At 41.8% G+C, this 15794-nt stretch overlaps 1 protein-coding gene across 1 annotated transcript in view; it reads right to left on the bottom strand.

Annotated features, from left to right (window-relative positions):
- Positions 1 to 15794, bottom strand: part of LOC105453621 — a 49060-nt gene that overhangs the window by 1343 nt on the left and 31923 nt on the right. Inside the window, exons 11-18 of the mRNA XM_011695740.1 lie at positions 12235 to 15789; positions 10681 to 11160; positions 2813 to 3433; positions 2144 to 2286; positions 1652 to 1839; positions 1290 to 1392; positions 1053 to 1214; positions 110 to 342 (exon numbers count right to left, since the gene is read on the bottom strand). Coding sequence (XP_011694042.1) covers positions 110 to 342; positions 1053 to 1214; positions 1290 to 1392; positions 1652 to 1839; positions 2144 to 2286; positions 2813 to 3433; positions 10681 to 11160; positions 12235 to 15789 — 5485 coding nt within the window. The remainder of the gene's footprint in view (positions 1 to 109; positions 343 to 1052; positions 1215 to 1289; positions 1393 to 1651; positions 1840 to 2143; positions 2287 to 2812; positions 3434 to 10680; positions 11161 to 12234; positions 15790 to 15794) is intronic.

Genomic DNA, 15794 nt, shown 5'->3' with positions numbered 1-15794 from the left:
ACAAAAATTGCCACCTTTATTATTTATTTATTGTGTATAATATATAATAGAAATATTAGTTCAAATAGTCAAGATAAGAAATAATATACAAAGTGGCAAGAAAATATACCTTTTACAGAAGGGATCGCAGGTGCCTGAATTTTTGCCGCGCGTCTGCAGATTTCTGGCCTCCTTGACGAGCACGTGGAGCGCGCCGCGGCTCCAGTTCTTTTTCGCTTTAGAATTGCCACGTTCCGCACCGCTTTCCCGATCGCGTTCTTGCTGCGCCGGATCCGGCGGAACAAACTTCAGTCCAACAATCACCTCGCCTTTGTATGCGACCGGATCGTCAAACGGTTCCGTCTGTGAGCAATTATCATACGTAACGACACGCGCTTTTTTTCTTTGTTACGTAAATGAGATTTCGAAGGACTTGTGTAAATAAAAAATTTGGAATTTTATCCTTGAAAGTGTTCCGCGTTGTGAATTTTTACTGTTCAGAGAAAGATAGATTTTAGATATTTATTAAAACCTTCTAGGCTTCGAAAATTATCGAAAATTCTGTTTGATTCGCTAATTATAAATTTAATTTTAATTACAAATTTTATTTAGTACATTAAAAGATTATACTATTAGGAATCGTAAGAAATTTCTAATTAAAAAATTAGGAATAAAGAAATAAAACTTTATCTATTTGATATATTTGATATATTTGACTATATTTAAGACACATATATTTATAAGAATACACCTTGCCATTCACATGCGCGCTCGTATTGGAACACATCGAAAGCACTTTAATTAAGCAGCACTGAAGTTGCAGCCTGCGTTTCGACGGAAAGAATGAATAACAACGTTTTCTGCTGAATGCACAGTGACGCAATCTGCTAAATGCACAATGATGCAATCCATCCGATGCATAATGAGCAGAGACTTACTTCACTCGGAAACGATCAATTATTCTAGCTTTAAAGTTTCGAGATAACGCTTCTCAATTTTATTTTTTCGCCGAAGTAAAGTCACAAGTGCCGTTGTCTTCGCTATTTTGATATTATAATTAGTGGCGATCTTACCCTCTCTTGAAGGGGATACCAGTGTGGCGTCGGATCGTCGAATATCTTGTTCTCCAGCGGCATTCGCACCTCGCCGAGGAAATCGTTGCGACCAAACATGTCCGAATGCCAGACCGTCAGCCACAGCGTTCTCGTCTCCAGGCCACTCAGGCTCATATGGAACTAAAACCGCGCGATGACGAAACATCGAATTTCTAATTGTCATGCAAACGAGCAGCGGACATCCGTCCAACTTACCTTCAGCGTTTCGTTGAACTCTGGATTTAACGTGTGCTTCTTCACCTTCGTCTTTCTTTTACCGCTTTTCGACTTATCTGGCAGCAGATACACCTTGACGTATCTGAGAGAAGGAAAGAGGAACAAAAAATTATAAAAAGCTAAGCTTTCATATATTAAATTTTCACGATATTGTCTTGGAAAAAAAAAAAACTTTTTGTAAAGAAAAATATAATTGCAAATAAGAATTAATTATATATTTTTGTGAAGAAGCAACGTCATCGTGATAAAGTTCGTTCTACTTAAATGTAGGAGATAAAAAAATTGAACAGACACACACACATATATATGTATATTACGATAATTTTAAATTGGGTACTTACGGATCCGATCGTTTGCGCTTCACGTCCACGGGTGCAAGGTTCTTGCACCTGGTCACGTGCACCTCGAATGTCAAATTCTTGTAGTCGTACTGCAAGGCGAATTCTACCTCACCTGTGACTACCACGGATCGACAGCAGCGTCCCTCGCCCGCACCGCTGTATACCGACGCCATCGAGTCCGAGCGTGCCTGGAATCGCGAAAATTAGAGTCGTGAGGACTTTAGAACGGCAATCTCGGCGTCGTAAAGTTCGCGTCGTTCTCCGGCCTATCGCCTGTCCTGCCGTTCCGTCAATCCGAGCGAGATGCAATACACTGCAATCCGCTCCTCGTTAAATTGCGATAATAGGTACGGTTTCTCTCTCGAAAGTTGGGAACGAGAAGGTCAATGAGGTTCAATGAGGTTCGAGCGAAACGCGGCTGCAATCTGACGACTCCATCCTTCATGCACAGTAGGCGAAAAAGAAATTCTCCAACGATAAATTGCGACTTACCCCGAGACTCGACAGAGACGAGCGAGTGGCGAGATGGCCCGGATCGATGTCGTCCATGTCTAGGACCGTATGACTAGAGCCTGCTCGTGATCCTGCTCCGATAATCGGCGTACTGCATGCCTCCGACAAACTGCTTCCATCGTCTGTGATATCATGAGGAAATTTGATTACTTAAAACAGATGGCTCATATTTCAATGTCCAACTATCAAGAGATAATAAGAATAAACATATTTAAGAAATAGAATTTTCATGATAGTTTCAAAATAAAACAATTATTTCGGTAAGCATAGTTTCGAAAGTCTTGCTCCTCTCTCTCTCTCTCTCTAAATTGTTAGATATTAACAAATAAAATGCTGCGTTAGTTTACTTTTTATTGCCGTTTTAATCATATTTTTGAAGTTTTTACTTTAAAGTGACGATATTAAAATGATTTCTATAATCGTTTCAAATGACTTTTTTCATTGGCGTATGTCGAAATATTTTTATATTTTTCATATAAATTATATCTATATACACTTTACATTTTATCATATTTATATATATTATCATATTATCATATGTATATATATTTTTTATTTAATTTAATTAGAAACAATTTCGATTAAATTTTTCTACTACTTTTGCCGTCTCTTCAAATCTATAATTGTTAAAAGCGCTTTTTAACTAACTTATTATCAGTTCAGGAATGTTCATCGCGGACACTTTCTGCTGTCCGTATCGCGTCGAGCATTTGTCGAAGATACTCGCGGAATATCCTAGCTCCGAGTCGCTCTGCGACGCTTTCTTTTCGTCATTAACCGATAGCAATTTCTTCTCCTTCTTTGGAGGGACTGATAGACTCTCGATTACACGCTTCATTCCACTGCTCAGAGTCCCGCTGCCGAACGAAGATTTGCTCTTCGAATCCTGAGAATCGATCAAAGAATCATCCTCGCGACTTGTTAATGAAGCTTCATTGACGCTGCATGTCAACTCGTCGTTTTTCGACACTTCGTAATCGCGTTTCGTCAAAGGAATTTGCTCCACCGTGAGTCGACCGTCATTTCTCGTTTTTGCAGAATCGATCGGTAGATTCTGCGATTCAGACTCCAGGTTCTTCTTCCTATCTATCTCGTTCGTGTTATTCTGTCCTGAACGCGAGGCTGCTTTTTGTCTCGCGTAACAAGAACCACAACAGCACTCCAGTAACCAATTCGAAGCAAGACGTTGCGCCATTTTGTCAATGGTCCAGGAACGAGAAGAAGATTCCTTGAAATTGGAATATCGAGCCATCTTTTTGAGATTAACTCAATTTTTGGACTCTATAGATTTGTTTCGCTAGTAAATTATTTTCACTTTTTCAGATCAGGCGTGGATTGATAAAAGATATTATGATTTCACTAGATTAAGCAAAGGTAGCAGAGAGGTTTTAGTTATCACTTTAACATTCGGCGATATTTTCTAGATTAATAAAAAAATAATAATTATCTTTTGAATATTTAAATCCAGAGATAATAATGACGTTTAGTAATACAGTTTGATATTTTAACGAATGAAAGGAAAATGTCGCCCAAAAGAGATGCAATGCGGAACGAAACACTAGTTATACTGACGGATCCGTTCATTCGACTATTTGTTCTTCAGCTAAACGGAATAGGAGTCACGATAATATTTTTACTTCCTGCCTTCTTGTGAACGAATAGCGTGTCAACAGCTTCCATGGCACGTTCAAGGTCCAGTATCTGGCGAGTTTTGATAACGAGTGATACGATAATGGTATGCGAGGAGAAGTCGTAAAAATCATATGTGTGGAAAGTTTCTACACGAGAAAAGAATATTTTAATAATTATGAATACAATTTTTCTAATTTGTTTTTTTTTCTTAAATATCTAAATTTTTAGCATATATTATAGCCTTCTAAATTATATTATATTTCTCCTTTATCCTCTTATCGAAACTTCGTTGTTATGTAATCGATTTCACGATTCTCATTTGCGTCTCTTCCAAATTGCACGACGTTCATCGAGAAACTGTGTGCAAAAAGCTGCAATATATTTTCTTTGCGAACTGATATGCAAGTTCTAGTAGAAAAAAAAGTAAAAAGTAAGCATTTTTAAATGGGCCGTCTTAAGTATACCGCATTATGAAAGCAGCGACATTTGCTTTTCACTTTGCTCGTCGAGATAATGGTCGTTATGCATTATGCTGAGTAACGTCGAACTATATAGCGAACAATTAAATATTGGGTAACGTCGTTCATCAAATAGATAACGTGATAATCGTCGTTCCGCGACGCAGCCCAATCATGCCCGATAATATTCTCGCGACGGCACAGTCGGATGCGCACGAATCGGTTCTCGGCTTTTGTAAATAGTCGTAATGTATGCCAAGGTGAATGTATATCGAGGTATAATCTCCGCGCTTCGTCTGAGAAAAATCACTTTCATAGGAGCGTATATACCCGCGAGCTCTATCAACTGCGACGTCATCAGTTAAAGAAAGTCTGTTATAATATATGGCACTCTCTATCTGAGAACTATGGCCTCTCTATCTGAGAAATGCACCTTTCTTTACACTTAATTGTGCTATATCGCAGTATTATTATCATATAACTTTATTGTTACTGTTGTAATTAAAAACAAAATTGTTTAATTCTCTATTCCTAGCTTCTAATAAATTTTCCTTGCCTTTTCTAATTTGTTTCCTGGAGAATTAGTACGTTTCGTAGTATGTAACTCAATTCGTCGCAGATCCCAAAATTAAGATTGATACTCACATAGACCCACCCACGTATGTTCATGTCCCACGCGATACCAGACGGGGAAGGTTAATTAATTAAATCACCCGGTCGGTCTCGAGCGCGCGAGTAATCACGCGCGTCTGTCTTTCGTCAGCGGTAATTTCACCTTCGGATTGTCTCTCCGCGAATTTGATCTCACTTCCTCCAGTTCCCACCGCGCGGAAAACGCGCAGCGCGTTACTCACAGTTGAACCTGTGTACATGCACGCACGTGAACGCCGCGCCGTATCCGGGACATAGTACTACGCACCGAGAGCGTGGGCGAAAGTTCTGCCGTGTGCCTCGGCCTGAGAGAACTCAGTTTCCAGTTTCAGCGGTCGATTAGGCGAAACTATCCGTTAACCACGATAAACATGATACAAACGAGATCACAGAAGAAATTGTGTAATTGATGAATAAATATGTAATTATAAATTTTTCCGACTTTTCACCAACATTATTTCAATCGTTCTCATGGTATATAATTAAATTTCTACGGCCGTATTTCTGTCAGATGTTACTTTGGCAAACGTTTTTTACTTAATTCACCCAGTGCACCTTTATTACGCGTTCGGCACACAATCATCGCTTCCGTTTTACTTGCGTTATCGTTCTTCTTCTTTTTTTTACTCGACCGATTCCTACTTCGTTTATCTTTCCTTTAGAAAACGCTATATTGCGCGTATCCGCGAGTAATTAAATTACTCACTACCGGAGTTATTTACTAGAACCATGGAAGGGAATGTACGCATGTGTCGGTATGTTTCGCCGCAAACGCAGTAGCCCGCATTCGCAATTATTGAATTACTCTATCGAAGCATGGCTATTGCCGCGATATAGCATAAGTTTCGTTACTCGGAAACATTTTTAGAAGCTTAATTATTTATAAAGGTAGTAATAATTTTTTAAATCCTTCCACATCTTGTATTAGTCATTTTTAATAAATATACGTATTTAAAAAGCTGTTAATAAACGTCAATTTTTTCCTTTAAAATCTTGTAGAGCAAGAATTAGTAACAAAAAACAATGTTTATAGAAATAATTAATATTTCTCCCTTTTTCCGGTATTTCTTTTTATGCAACGCTGATCAAAGCGATATATTTTCCGATTTTGTTAATATCGGTTGAAGCGGATAGTAATCATAGAAATCTGAAGGATGTAGTACGGTGAGTAGAGACGTAACGTCCTGCTTCATGGTTGTCCACGAAGCGAAGAACCGTTCTAGCAATCGTGCAAAAAGCTTGACACGCATTCCAAAACTCGCGCGCAACGACAGTTCAACGACATTCTTGACTTTCTTAACGCCAGTTAAGATCCTTCTCACAGTTCGTTCATTCTCTGGGAGAATTCTGGCTTTTGGCTGAATTTTCTTTTACATTCTACATTTTTCAGTGATGCAGAAACAAAACTCTCAAGAAATATTAAAAAAAACTACAATTTTTTATACATATCGGGCTTGTTATTTATTGAACTATGTTATAATGTGACCTAATTCTTAGACATTCTGTATACGTTTGCTGCTAGTTGGAGACTTCGTCATGCGGAGGAAATAAAATAACTTGAATATCCTGTACTGCTTGCAGCATAAAACGGTGATTGAGAGTTCGTATTAGTCCTTATTCGCACGAAAAATTCATCTGGTTCAAAGCAGTAGCGTAATGATCGTGAATATAGTACAGAGCACTGCGCATGCTGCGTTGAACGTAAACCTGTCGCCGACCGATCTCTAACGAGCAAAAAAGAACAAACGAGTCTAACAGCTAACTGGCGAACGAGTGCGCTGTTTCGCGATTCGGAAGTCGCAAACGTGCGATGCATGCAACGCGGCGAATGTGTTGTAAAACGCGTATCGTGCTACCGTATTGGCATGATTTTAAAATTCGGGAAGGCATTTCTGGAGTTTCTTTAGAAAGCTGAGATGAAATATTTCAATTAAATCGTCAAATTTTTAATAACTGGAAAGCTGAAAGATATAAAACATAATTAGAAAGACAAATTTTTCTTCTATAAATGTATTTAATTTGTACCTATCTAGTTCGTACCTTTTGTACGTATTGTTGTTAAGAAAATGCTAAGACAAAACAATGTTAAAAAAATTTTCCTGTGTCAATCGACTTAATCGAAGTGCATTTTTTATCGAGTTCGGACTCGACTTTGCTCCAGTAAGCGTTGAATCGATTAACGGATGTATAATACTATGTAATACTGTATATTAAAGGGAATCATCGAAGTAACGGTGAAGAGCGTAAGTAGAGCACGATTTTATTTTGATGTTTAATTATAGAAGTATTTTACGTATTTTAAAGATTTTATCCAATGCAGTTTTAGAATCTCAACTACGTCGATATATAAATTCCGTTTTAAACGGAGAGTTTCGTTCGTAGGCAGAATTTTATACGTGGGGAATGATCGTTCGGTGATGCAATTTTGTGTACGAGATTCGGAGATTTTATCCCCGAGCTACGAGTTAAAGGGTGGTTTCCTCCGTTATCGATCCGCGAGAGGCGCAGCTGGAAACGGGAGTGGCAAGGACCTTATAATTTCATTAGATACTATCCATGAACGGCAAAAACTGAATCTCATCGGAATAAAGTTAATCTAATGCGACTAATGTTGATAACTGCTGAGTTTAAAGCAATAACAATTAATAGAAAAGCATTATTTATTTTAGTCTTAAATAAAAATATATAGTAGATATATTAACTATTTAAATATTATTAAATATTGTAACATATGTTATATAAAATTAAAAAGTAATTAAAGTTTTATTAATTGATAAACTCTTTTATCGTGATGTTATGATTATATCAAAAAATTATATCAAAAATACAATATAACTGTTGTAGCTTTAAATGTATGTGTTCAGATTGGAAAGACTATGTCAAACTAACTGTATATTAAGAAAAAGGAAATATTAATTTCTATTATAAAAATATAATTTTTTTTAACGAGAAGCATCAAAACGAGGAACGTTTTTAACGGTATCTAAAGTTGCAACTGATTCTCTCTAACCACTGCTTTTTTTAGCTGCGATAACTCGTTATGTAGGCGGGAAAAACACAGACTAGATTATTATCGAGGGACATTCACATTCAGAAGTAGACTGGGTTAATGCTCGGCAAACGTTGCGATATATATTTCGCCGATCGATAAGCCGGGAAAGCACATGGTGGGGCACCGAGATATTTGAACCGTTTTGTTCGATTTGTACACATGCAGCGAAATGCTCACGAAAATGTACGTTACACGTAAATTCTGTAAACAAAGTGGAAACCGAGGAAAAATAAAGTAAATGCGTTATATAAGCGAGCGAGTTCGCGTTATTGTTGCCTACACGAATGTTGCTTTTACGGCGTCGCGTTATGAGAGAGGTAACAGGGCGAAAGGTTTTCAACAATACGCACACACACACACACGAAGTGCGTGCGGAGTGTGAGGAGTGGCCCCAGCGTGGCATTATCGATTGTCGTGCGCGGGAGCCGCGGGGAGCTCGGCAGGGATGTCGGAGAAAAGAAGGGAAACCTCCGTAATAAAGCAGTTGCACCTGTTACACACGAGCGAGCACCTGAACGAACGCGCCGCATTATCAATGCGCGCGGCGTTCTACTTGTCGCGCATAAAAAAAGTGCACGTACCACAGCCACAGAAATGTGAACGGCGCACGTGTGTTTTTCCGTGTTTTTATAAAGAAAAAAAGAAACAGAGGCGCTTCCGTACTTCAGAAGCAGAGGAGGCAAAGTCCAAAGGAGTTGTCTGCCTTCAGACGAGGTCTTCCTGATTTCCAGAGAAACATAGGCGCTCATTTCTAAATTCCATAAACTGTTCAGCAAACAATTTAGTAAATAAATGAATGCAAGAGCATGGTTAGAAAGATTCAATTGAGTTGAAAATTGTTTGCAAATTAATATATCTGTCCATAAAACTTAAAACATATAAATTTATTTTTTTAATAAAATCGTAGCTATTTTCTATTATTAAACTTCCTGCGTTGCTGTGCTATTTTTTTTAATAATCATATTTGAAAGTGTTTTTATATATTGTCACAATTTAATTGTAATAATTAAAAAGCAAAACTTTTTAATTACATAAATATTTTACAGTAGTTTCAAAATTTCTGTCTTCTGCTCCTCGACAAATTTAAGTTATGGTATTTAAGATTTAAACTCTTTGCTGTAAGAGTTTTTCCATGAACCATCTATTGATAGTATTGATTTTATAGTTTACCTTCGATACATATTTTTTTCTAAAGTGTTATGAAATCTGCTTTTCTATTCTCTTCTTTTTTTCCAGGAGATATATATAACATTATTGGCGGAAGGATAAAAGATACTTTCTTATAAAGGTTGCGTGTCATGATCGTGTTTTACAGTACGAGTCAGGAAAACACTGCGATGTCCAGAAAATGAAACTTTACTGCGCACATGACGCAACGGACAATCATGACATAATCGTAATTGAATTAATTGAATTTATGCCAGAGAAAAGGCAAATGTAACAAAGGTGTAAGAAGATGTCGGAGAGTTAACTCAGACTTGTTATTACACTAAATTTCACGCGATGAGTAGCACGCTTTCGCAACGTTGTCCTGCTTCTCGCAGCGTTTACGCGTTCGAAGAAGACGACAAAAGAATTTGCCATTGCTCGGGATTGCTCAAGTTTACAGATAAAAATCACGTTCGCTCTCGCACATACAAAAATATATAAGTGTACAGAGAGTCTTCTCTTTGTTTCTCTCACGGTCAGATTATTTAACAATATATTCTTGAAGTGCGAACAGCCGCCATTCTCCTTCTTAGCAAAAATTTTCAGAAAGGTTCAATTGGCTGTAATTACTTATTATAAAATTTTATCGAGTACGTGTCAATTTTTCAGAAAGAGACGTCACTCATTTAAATTCAGCAGATAGGCTGTGAGCGTAGATGAGAATTAAGATTACTGAGAAATTGCAGGTTTTGAATTTCCCCGAACTTTCCATTTCCCGTTGTTTATTTACGAGAAAAACGGTTTCTCTTTAACTGTGCGTTCTTCTTTATGATGACGTTGGCAATATCATATTTGCACTTAATCATTTGCATGGTGCGCGCCACGTGTGCGTGACGATGCGGCCGCCTAATTTATCACGCGGGAATCACACGTACCCGCCGACCGAATTTCCTTTCATCCACGCGCTTTCTCCTTGTCTCTCAAAACTCAACTTACAGATTTAAACAGCATTAAACAGATTTAAACATTTGAGCAATACGTTCTCTGTCCTTTTTCCATTTCGTATAATAAAGAAATTATAATTTCATAAAACGTCACATATAATAAAATAAATAATAATCATTCGTGTCATTATACTGTCGTTAAGAGACTTAAAACTGCAGAATATTCGATGACTATAAGAATGTACCAAAAGTCGCACACACTTTCTCCTATTATAAGTTACAGATTATCCGTTAAAATTACAAGACCTATCCTAAAGTTTAACTTTTACGAGAAAGTTCATAGAAACTTTAGTTTCAAAATTTATTTGTTGTCTAAGTAAGGAGTGAAAAATGTCAGTAATACACAAGAGGCAATAAGAACGCTACTCGAAATATTACATTCTTTTCTCACGTATTTATTCTCTTTACATTAAAAAAAAATTAAATTGAAAAAATTAAAATCCTAAATGCAAAATCTAAAATAAAGATACACTATAAGAGATACTCGTCAGGAAATCTGTACTTAGAAAGAATGTGGCCTTTAGTACAACTTGTGCGCGACCGTTTAAAAAAACCATGATCGTGACCTACCCGATGTGAGCGACATCGCCTGCTGCCTTCTCGACCTCGAGTTGTCCCGTTTGCCGGTGGCCGATTGCGAGCCGGAAGCTTGCAGGCCCGGTGCACTGACGGCGCGTTTGGGCCCGCTGCCGATCACTCCGATGTTGCTGTTCCTAGCGAAGCCGGGCGGTCGATACCGTGCGGACTTGACGCCGCTGTGCTGCGGCAGGAAGTGATAGACGCTGTGCGCCTTGTGCATCGGCGACGAGGTCGACGTCGCCGCCGCCGCCGCGGACGACGACGACGACGACGACGACGACGACGACGACGATGACGATGACGATGACGACGTTGTCGTCAGGCCGGTCGGTGCGCTCGGCGCGGGTAGTCGCGGCAGGGAATTGGTAGCCGCACTGATGGCGGATTGCATGCCACGTGGTAGAGTCGTCGCTCGCGATTCCCCGCCGTATTCCAATTCGTCTTCGGTATCCTCGTCGCCAGCCGATGCACCTGCACGATGATTAACATCATCGTTCTCTTATCGGATAATATTGACGATACTAACGATACTTGAGAGTGCAACGTCTCGTAATGTGAAAAATGAATGGCTTCTGTGCGATTTGCATCATTGCATTATTGGTATAATTTAGATATTTTTTTATTTCACTAGCTATGCGATTGTGTATATATATATATTGATATCTATTTACTATTTGCGTACAATGCCGTTCCATTTCATTTAGCCTGATGAAAATATTTATTTATTGGTACTCGTAAGTTGCATGTACGCATCAACGTGAATGGAAATTATTCATAAGCATTATGCATTCATGAGACGCCATTCATTCATAATTACGATGACGAGGTCTGAAAAAAATGATACTATAGAAAAAATACTATTAAACGTTGAGCAATTTGCTTCTCGTTTCTATATTAAAAATAGATATATAGATTGTAGATATCATTTGATTAAAATTCGCTTGCAATGCTTTACGGTGAAACTTTGTTTTTCGATTCAGATTTTTTGATTCTAGTACATACACAGTAATAATTTAATAAAAAACTTATGAAATATTCAAATAGTATCCCTATAATTAGTACTTTCATTATTTTATCAACCTTTTTTTCATATAATTTCACTGTTTATAATCAACAAATTTTGTTTTTGCTTATGTAGAATAACTAAAACAGAATCGCGTGCAGCGTAAAACACACAAATAAGGCGCGGAGTTGCTTTCACGCTTCCTAATTCCGACTTAATTTACCAATATAAGTACAATTACATTAGGCCTGCCGCTGCGTAAGCGTTCACTCTATTCATTCCACATAAAATACAACCCCATTATCGGGACCGATCTGGCTGTAGCGTCTGACGTGCTCAGTCCGCACCATAGCATAATTGCGGAAAAGGAACGCTCGAACAACCCGCGGGATTGCCTCGGCGAGGCAAAATCAAGCTGTAACGCCAATTACCGTCATTTCCGCGATGTAATGCGATCCGCGGGAGATCACTTCGCGTGGAGAAGTGCACACACCACATCCATTCATTCACACATACGCAAAGATTGTCACGCTCGGACTCACCTGATTCTCCCCTAGTGTTAGCATCGGGAACGGAGGATCTCCTCCTGTTGCTCCAGATTCTCTCCTCGACGGAGCCGCCGCCGGCTCCGTTGGTCCCGGCGCCGCTTCCGCCACCGATCGAACCGCAACTCCTCACCCTATCCAGCTGCTCCCTCGAAAAGCTCTTCGGATTGAACAACAAATCGCCGGCGCTACGCCGCTTCGCGGCCAGGGCACTCGCACTCGCACTGACACTACCACCACCACTGACGTCACCGGAACACGCTAACAGGCTCAGTTTTGTCCTCGAGTCGGCGGCCATGAGAGTCGACTCAAAGCTGCCGCGCCAGGAGAACCTCTCGTAATCACTGGCCTCTCGCTCTTCCCCTTCCTGACCGGGGATGGCTGCCGGATGATTGTTGATCAACAACAGGGGGTCGTGAGATTTTGATCTTGGTAGCTGCAAGTGTGCTGACGCATTAGTGGAGTCTGATGTTGAGTCATCGTCTTCGGTGGTGGACGCTGAAGATGGGGTTCGGTGATGCTGAGAATACCGTCGCCATGTGGTGGAGTGATGATGCGCGGCTGGTCCGCCCTCCGAGACTTCGTGCATCAGCGCTACTAGCCGGCTACCGATGTGGTGCATCACCTTGGCGATTAGTGGCGGGCTACTGTGCGGCGTGGAGTTGGCGTCCGAACTCACACCGTCACCGGCCATCTTCGTGAAGCTCTGTACCAGTTTTTGATAGACGAAAGCGGTATCTCTACCCAGACAAGGTGCAGGCTGCATCGCGGAACCTGATCCTGGCCCTTTTATCTGCTCTCTCTCCTTGTCCAATAGAGTCGCGTCAACGCCAGCGGAAGTGGTGTCGAATTTGCTGATGATTTGTTGACAGCTCTGCGAGATCTGTTCTTGCAAGGCTGATCTGCGACCTCCGGCGGCGCCCTCGAGATCGGAGCTGGTATAATCCGAGCTGTCGTAAGAATCCGACCACGTGTCTTCCGAGCTGAGATACTCGACGATCTCTCGCACTTGCTCGTCGCGTATTCCCGGTACCGTCTTCATCAGTCGCGTCAGCTCGTTCTCAAAGTACACCAGTTGTGGCGGTTTGGTGCGGTTCTGGACGCAGAGTCGTGCTTTCGAGGTGTAACCCGGCAGCCGAGGACTCGGTGCCGGAGAGACGCCGCCGGAATTCGCACTGGTAGCGTTCTGTCCCTGACCTGATCCTTGACCGTTTGAGTTAGCCACCATCGTCTTGAAAAACTGTCGCATCTTCGACATCATGAGATTCGTCTCCTCATCGCTGGACCAATTATTAAAGCTATCTTTGCGTGATAGCGAAGCATTCGCCAGGTGCGGCAGACTCGTATGATTCACCGGCTTCGTCAAGTTGTTTTTGCCGACCGCTCCTTCCTTAGTAGCGCTCTGGCTCGCGTCTGGAGAATGCTCCGTAATCTTACTGAGTGAGCGATCTTTGCTGGTTTCTTGATCGACCTCCGTGCCGCTTATTTGACTTTCGTCCGGCAATTTCTGATGCTGAAGAAGATCGTCACAGCTGCCAACGAAGCCCGAGTCTCGCGATTGTTGCTTTGACCGTTGACCGTCACTTGAATTTACCGAAACCAAGTTTCTTGAATCTATTTGCGAGGACGAGGCCGCGTTCAATGTGTTACTATTATTTGTAAGAGTGGACGGCGAGGAAGACGAAGACAGAACAGACTCCGGCTGCGGAGTCTTCGCTCTATCCGAATCTTCAGAGTTCATTGCTTCGTTCTCATTTTCTATCACGACTTCGCTCATTAGCGTCATTTCTCTGTTGGGTTCCGGCGTCTTGTTTCGATCATCTGGCACACGTGGACTTTGAGTTCCCAAATTTCGCGGCTTTTTCTTTTTGCGTTTTACCGTATCGAATTGACCGTCCGTGCCAAATGCAGCGGTCTGGCCATCTTCAGTACCATCAGTCTCCGTTGAAGAACCTTCAGATTGAGTCTCTTGCGCGTCCTGATTAAGGCTCAGATCTTGAAGAGAATTTTGCGAGCTCAGATTCTGCGAGCTCTGTGTGAGAGCCAATAAATTATCCAGAGAAGAACTATGAGATCTGCCTGTACCTCTCGCACGCACTAGTTTCTTCCTTCTTTGCGCTTCTGGACTGGGTCTGCCTTCAGAATCACTTCCCACTGAACCATCAGAATCTCTTCTATCTTGATCGAAACCGAGGAATTCTGATAGATAATATTTTTCCAGTCTGGAAGAATTTAGGAAGCCATCACTGTTATTCGACCTGTCCTGGTTTTGACCACTGCCGTTAGCTTCGTCCTGGCCGAGCGACTCCAATCCCTCGGAATAAATCGACGAGGTTTCCGACAAGCTGTCGACCTCGCGCGAGCCCATACTGGAGCTATTTCCATCGCCTCCCAATCCAAAAAAGAAATATTTTTCCAATTCTGAAGCGGAAGGTGGTCTCGGTTTTTTCGAGGGACTTCCCGTAGCCAGACTCGGCTCCGTTTCACTCTCCTCACAGGATTCCTCGACAATCGTATGCAAGGTAAAGTCGATCGCCTGTCTGCGATAGCCTCTGAGTTCTTCTTCACGATCGCCAAAGTTATTAGCTTCATCTTCGGAGCTTTCTTCCGTGGCAGTGGTCGCTCCTGGCTCGTCTTCATCGTGCGACACTTCTTCCACCCAGGAATCATCATCGGCCAGACCTTCCTCAAGTATAATAATGCCACCAGTACCCGAATTATCGTCACTAGACTGCGACGAAGCACGTAGTTGCGCATCTTCACGATAATCCGACACCGCACGATCCTTCGACTGCACGTCATCCGCATTCTCCTGTCGACAATTGAGCGGCTTCGGCACGTTCTTCACGGACACGTCGTCGCTTTCACTAGCGCTACCGACACTCAATCCACTATCCACTTCAGGCTCGGCTGATTGATGACCAGTCGTGACGGCGGAGACCGCAACCGCGGCTGGCAATCTCTTCACCATCAGCGGCTTACGCGGAGCGTTTTTACGAAGCTGTGGTTCGCTCGCCGCCTCCAATGCCAGCTGGAAGTAGCCGGCCAGACCTCCCTGGCTTCCAGCCGAATGAATTTCATCCGGTTGTAACAGCGTCGTGGTGTCTGACGTGACAACGCTCACTGGCTGGTATGACGCTTCCTGAGTAATCATCACGAGGCTTCTATATTTATTGTTGCCGCTGGTATTGTTACTGCTGTTATGCTGGACTGAGTCTCTGGCGAGGTCCTTGCCCGACGCTTGGTCGTCAGCTGGGAACCCATTCTCCTGCCGAGTGCACGGGCGTCGCTCGACTGAGCGAAACCGTGTCGCGTCCCCCTCCTCGGAGCATTCACCACTACCACTAACACCGTTACCATCACCATTTCCTCCCACCTGAGCGGCAATCTCGCCTCTCACCGGGCCGTCATGCGCAATGTCCACCTTGCTGCCGTCGCCGCCGTCTTGCTCCTCCGCGCTCCTCATCATCTCCTGGATCCTGCTGGTTGATATCGCGTCGCCCACGTCGGCTTGTACCCGCTCCTCACCCGCCGCTACCGCCGTCGGGTCGTTGTCT

Source organism: Wasmannia auropunctata, unplaced genomic scaffold (assembly GCF_000956235.1).
Source record: "Wasmannia auropunctata unplaced genomic scaffold, wasmannia.A_1.0 LD335998.1, whole genome shotgun sequence".
NCBI classification, from domain to species: domain Eukaryota; kingdom Metazoa; phylum Arthropoda; class Insecta; order Hymenoptera; family Formicidae; genus Wasmannia; species Wasmannia auropunctata.
Note: the sequence above shows the minus strand (reverse complement) of the source record. Positions and strands in the feature narration are given on the sequence as shown.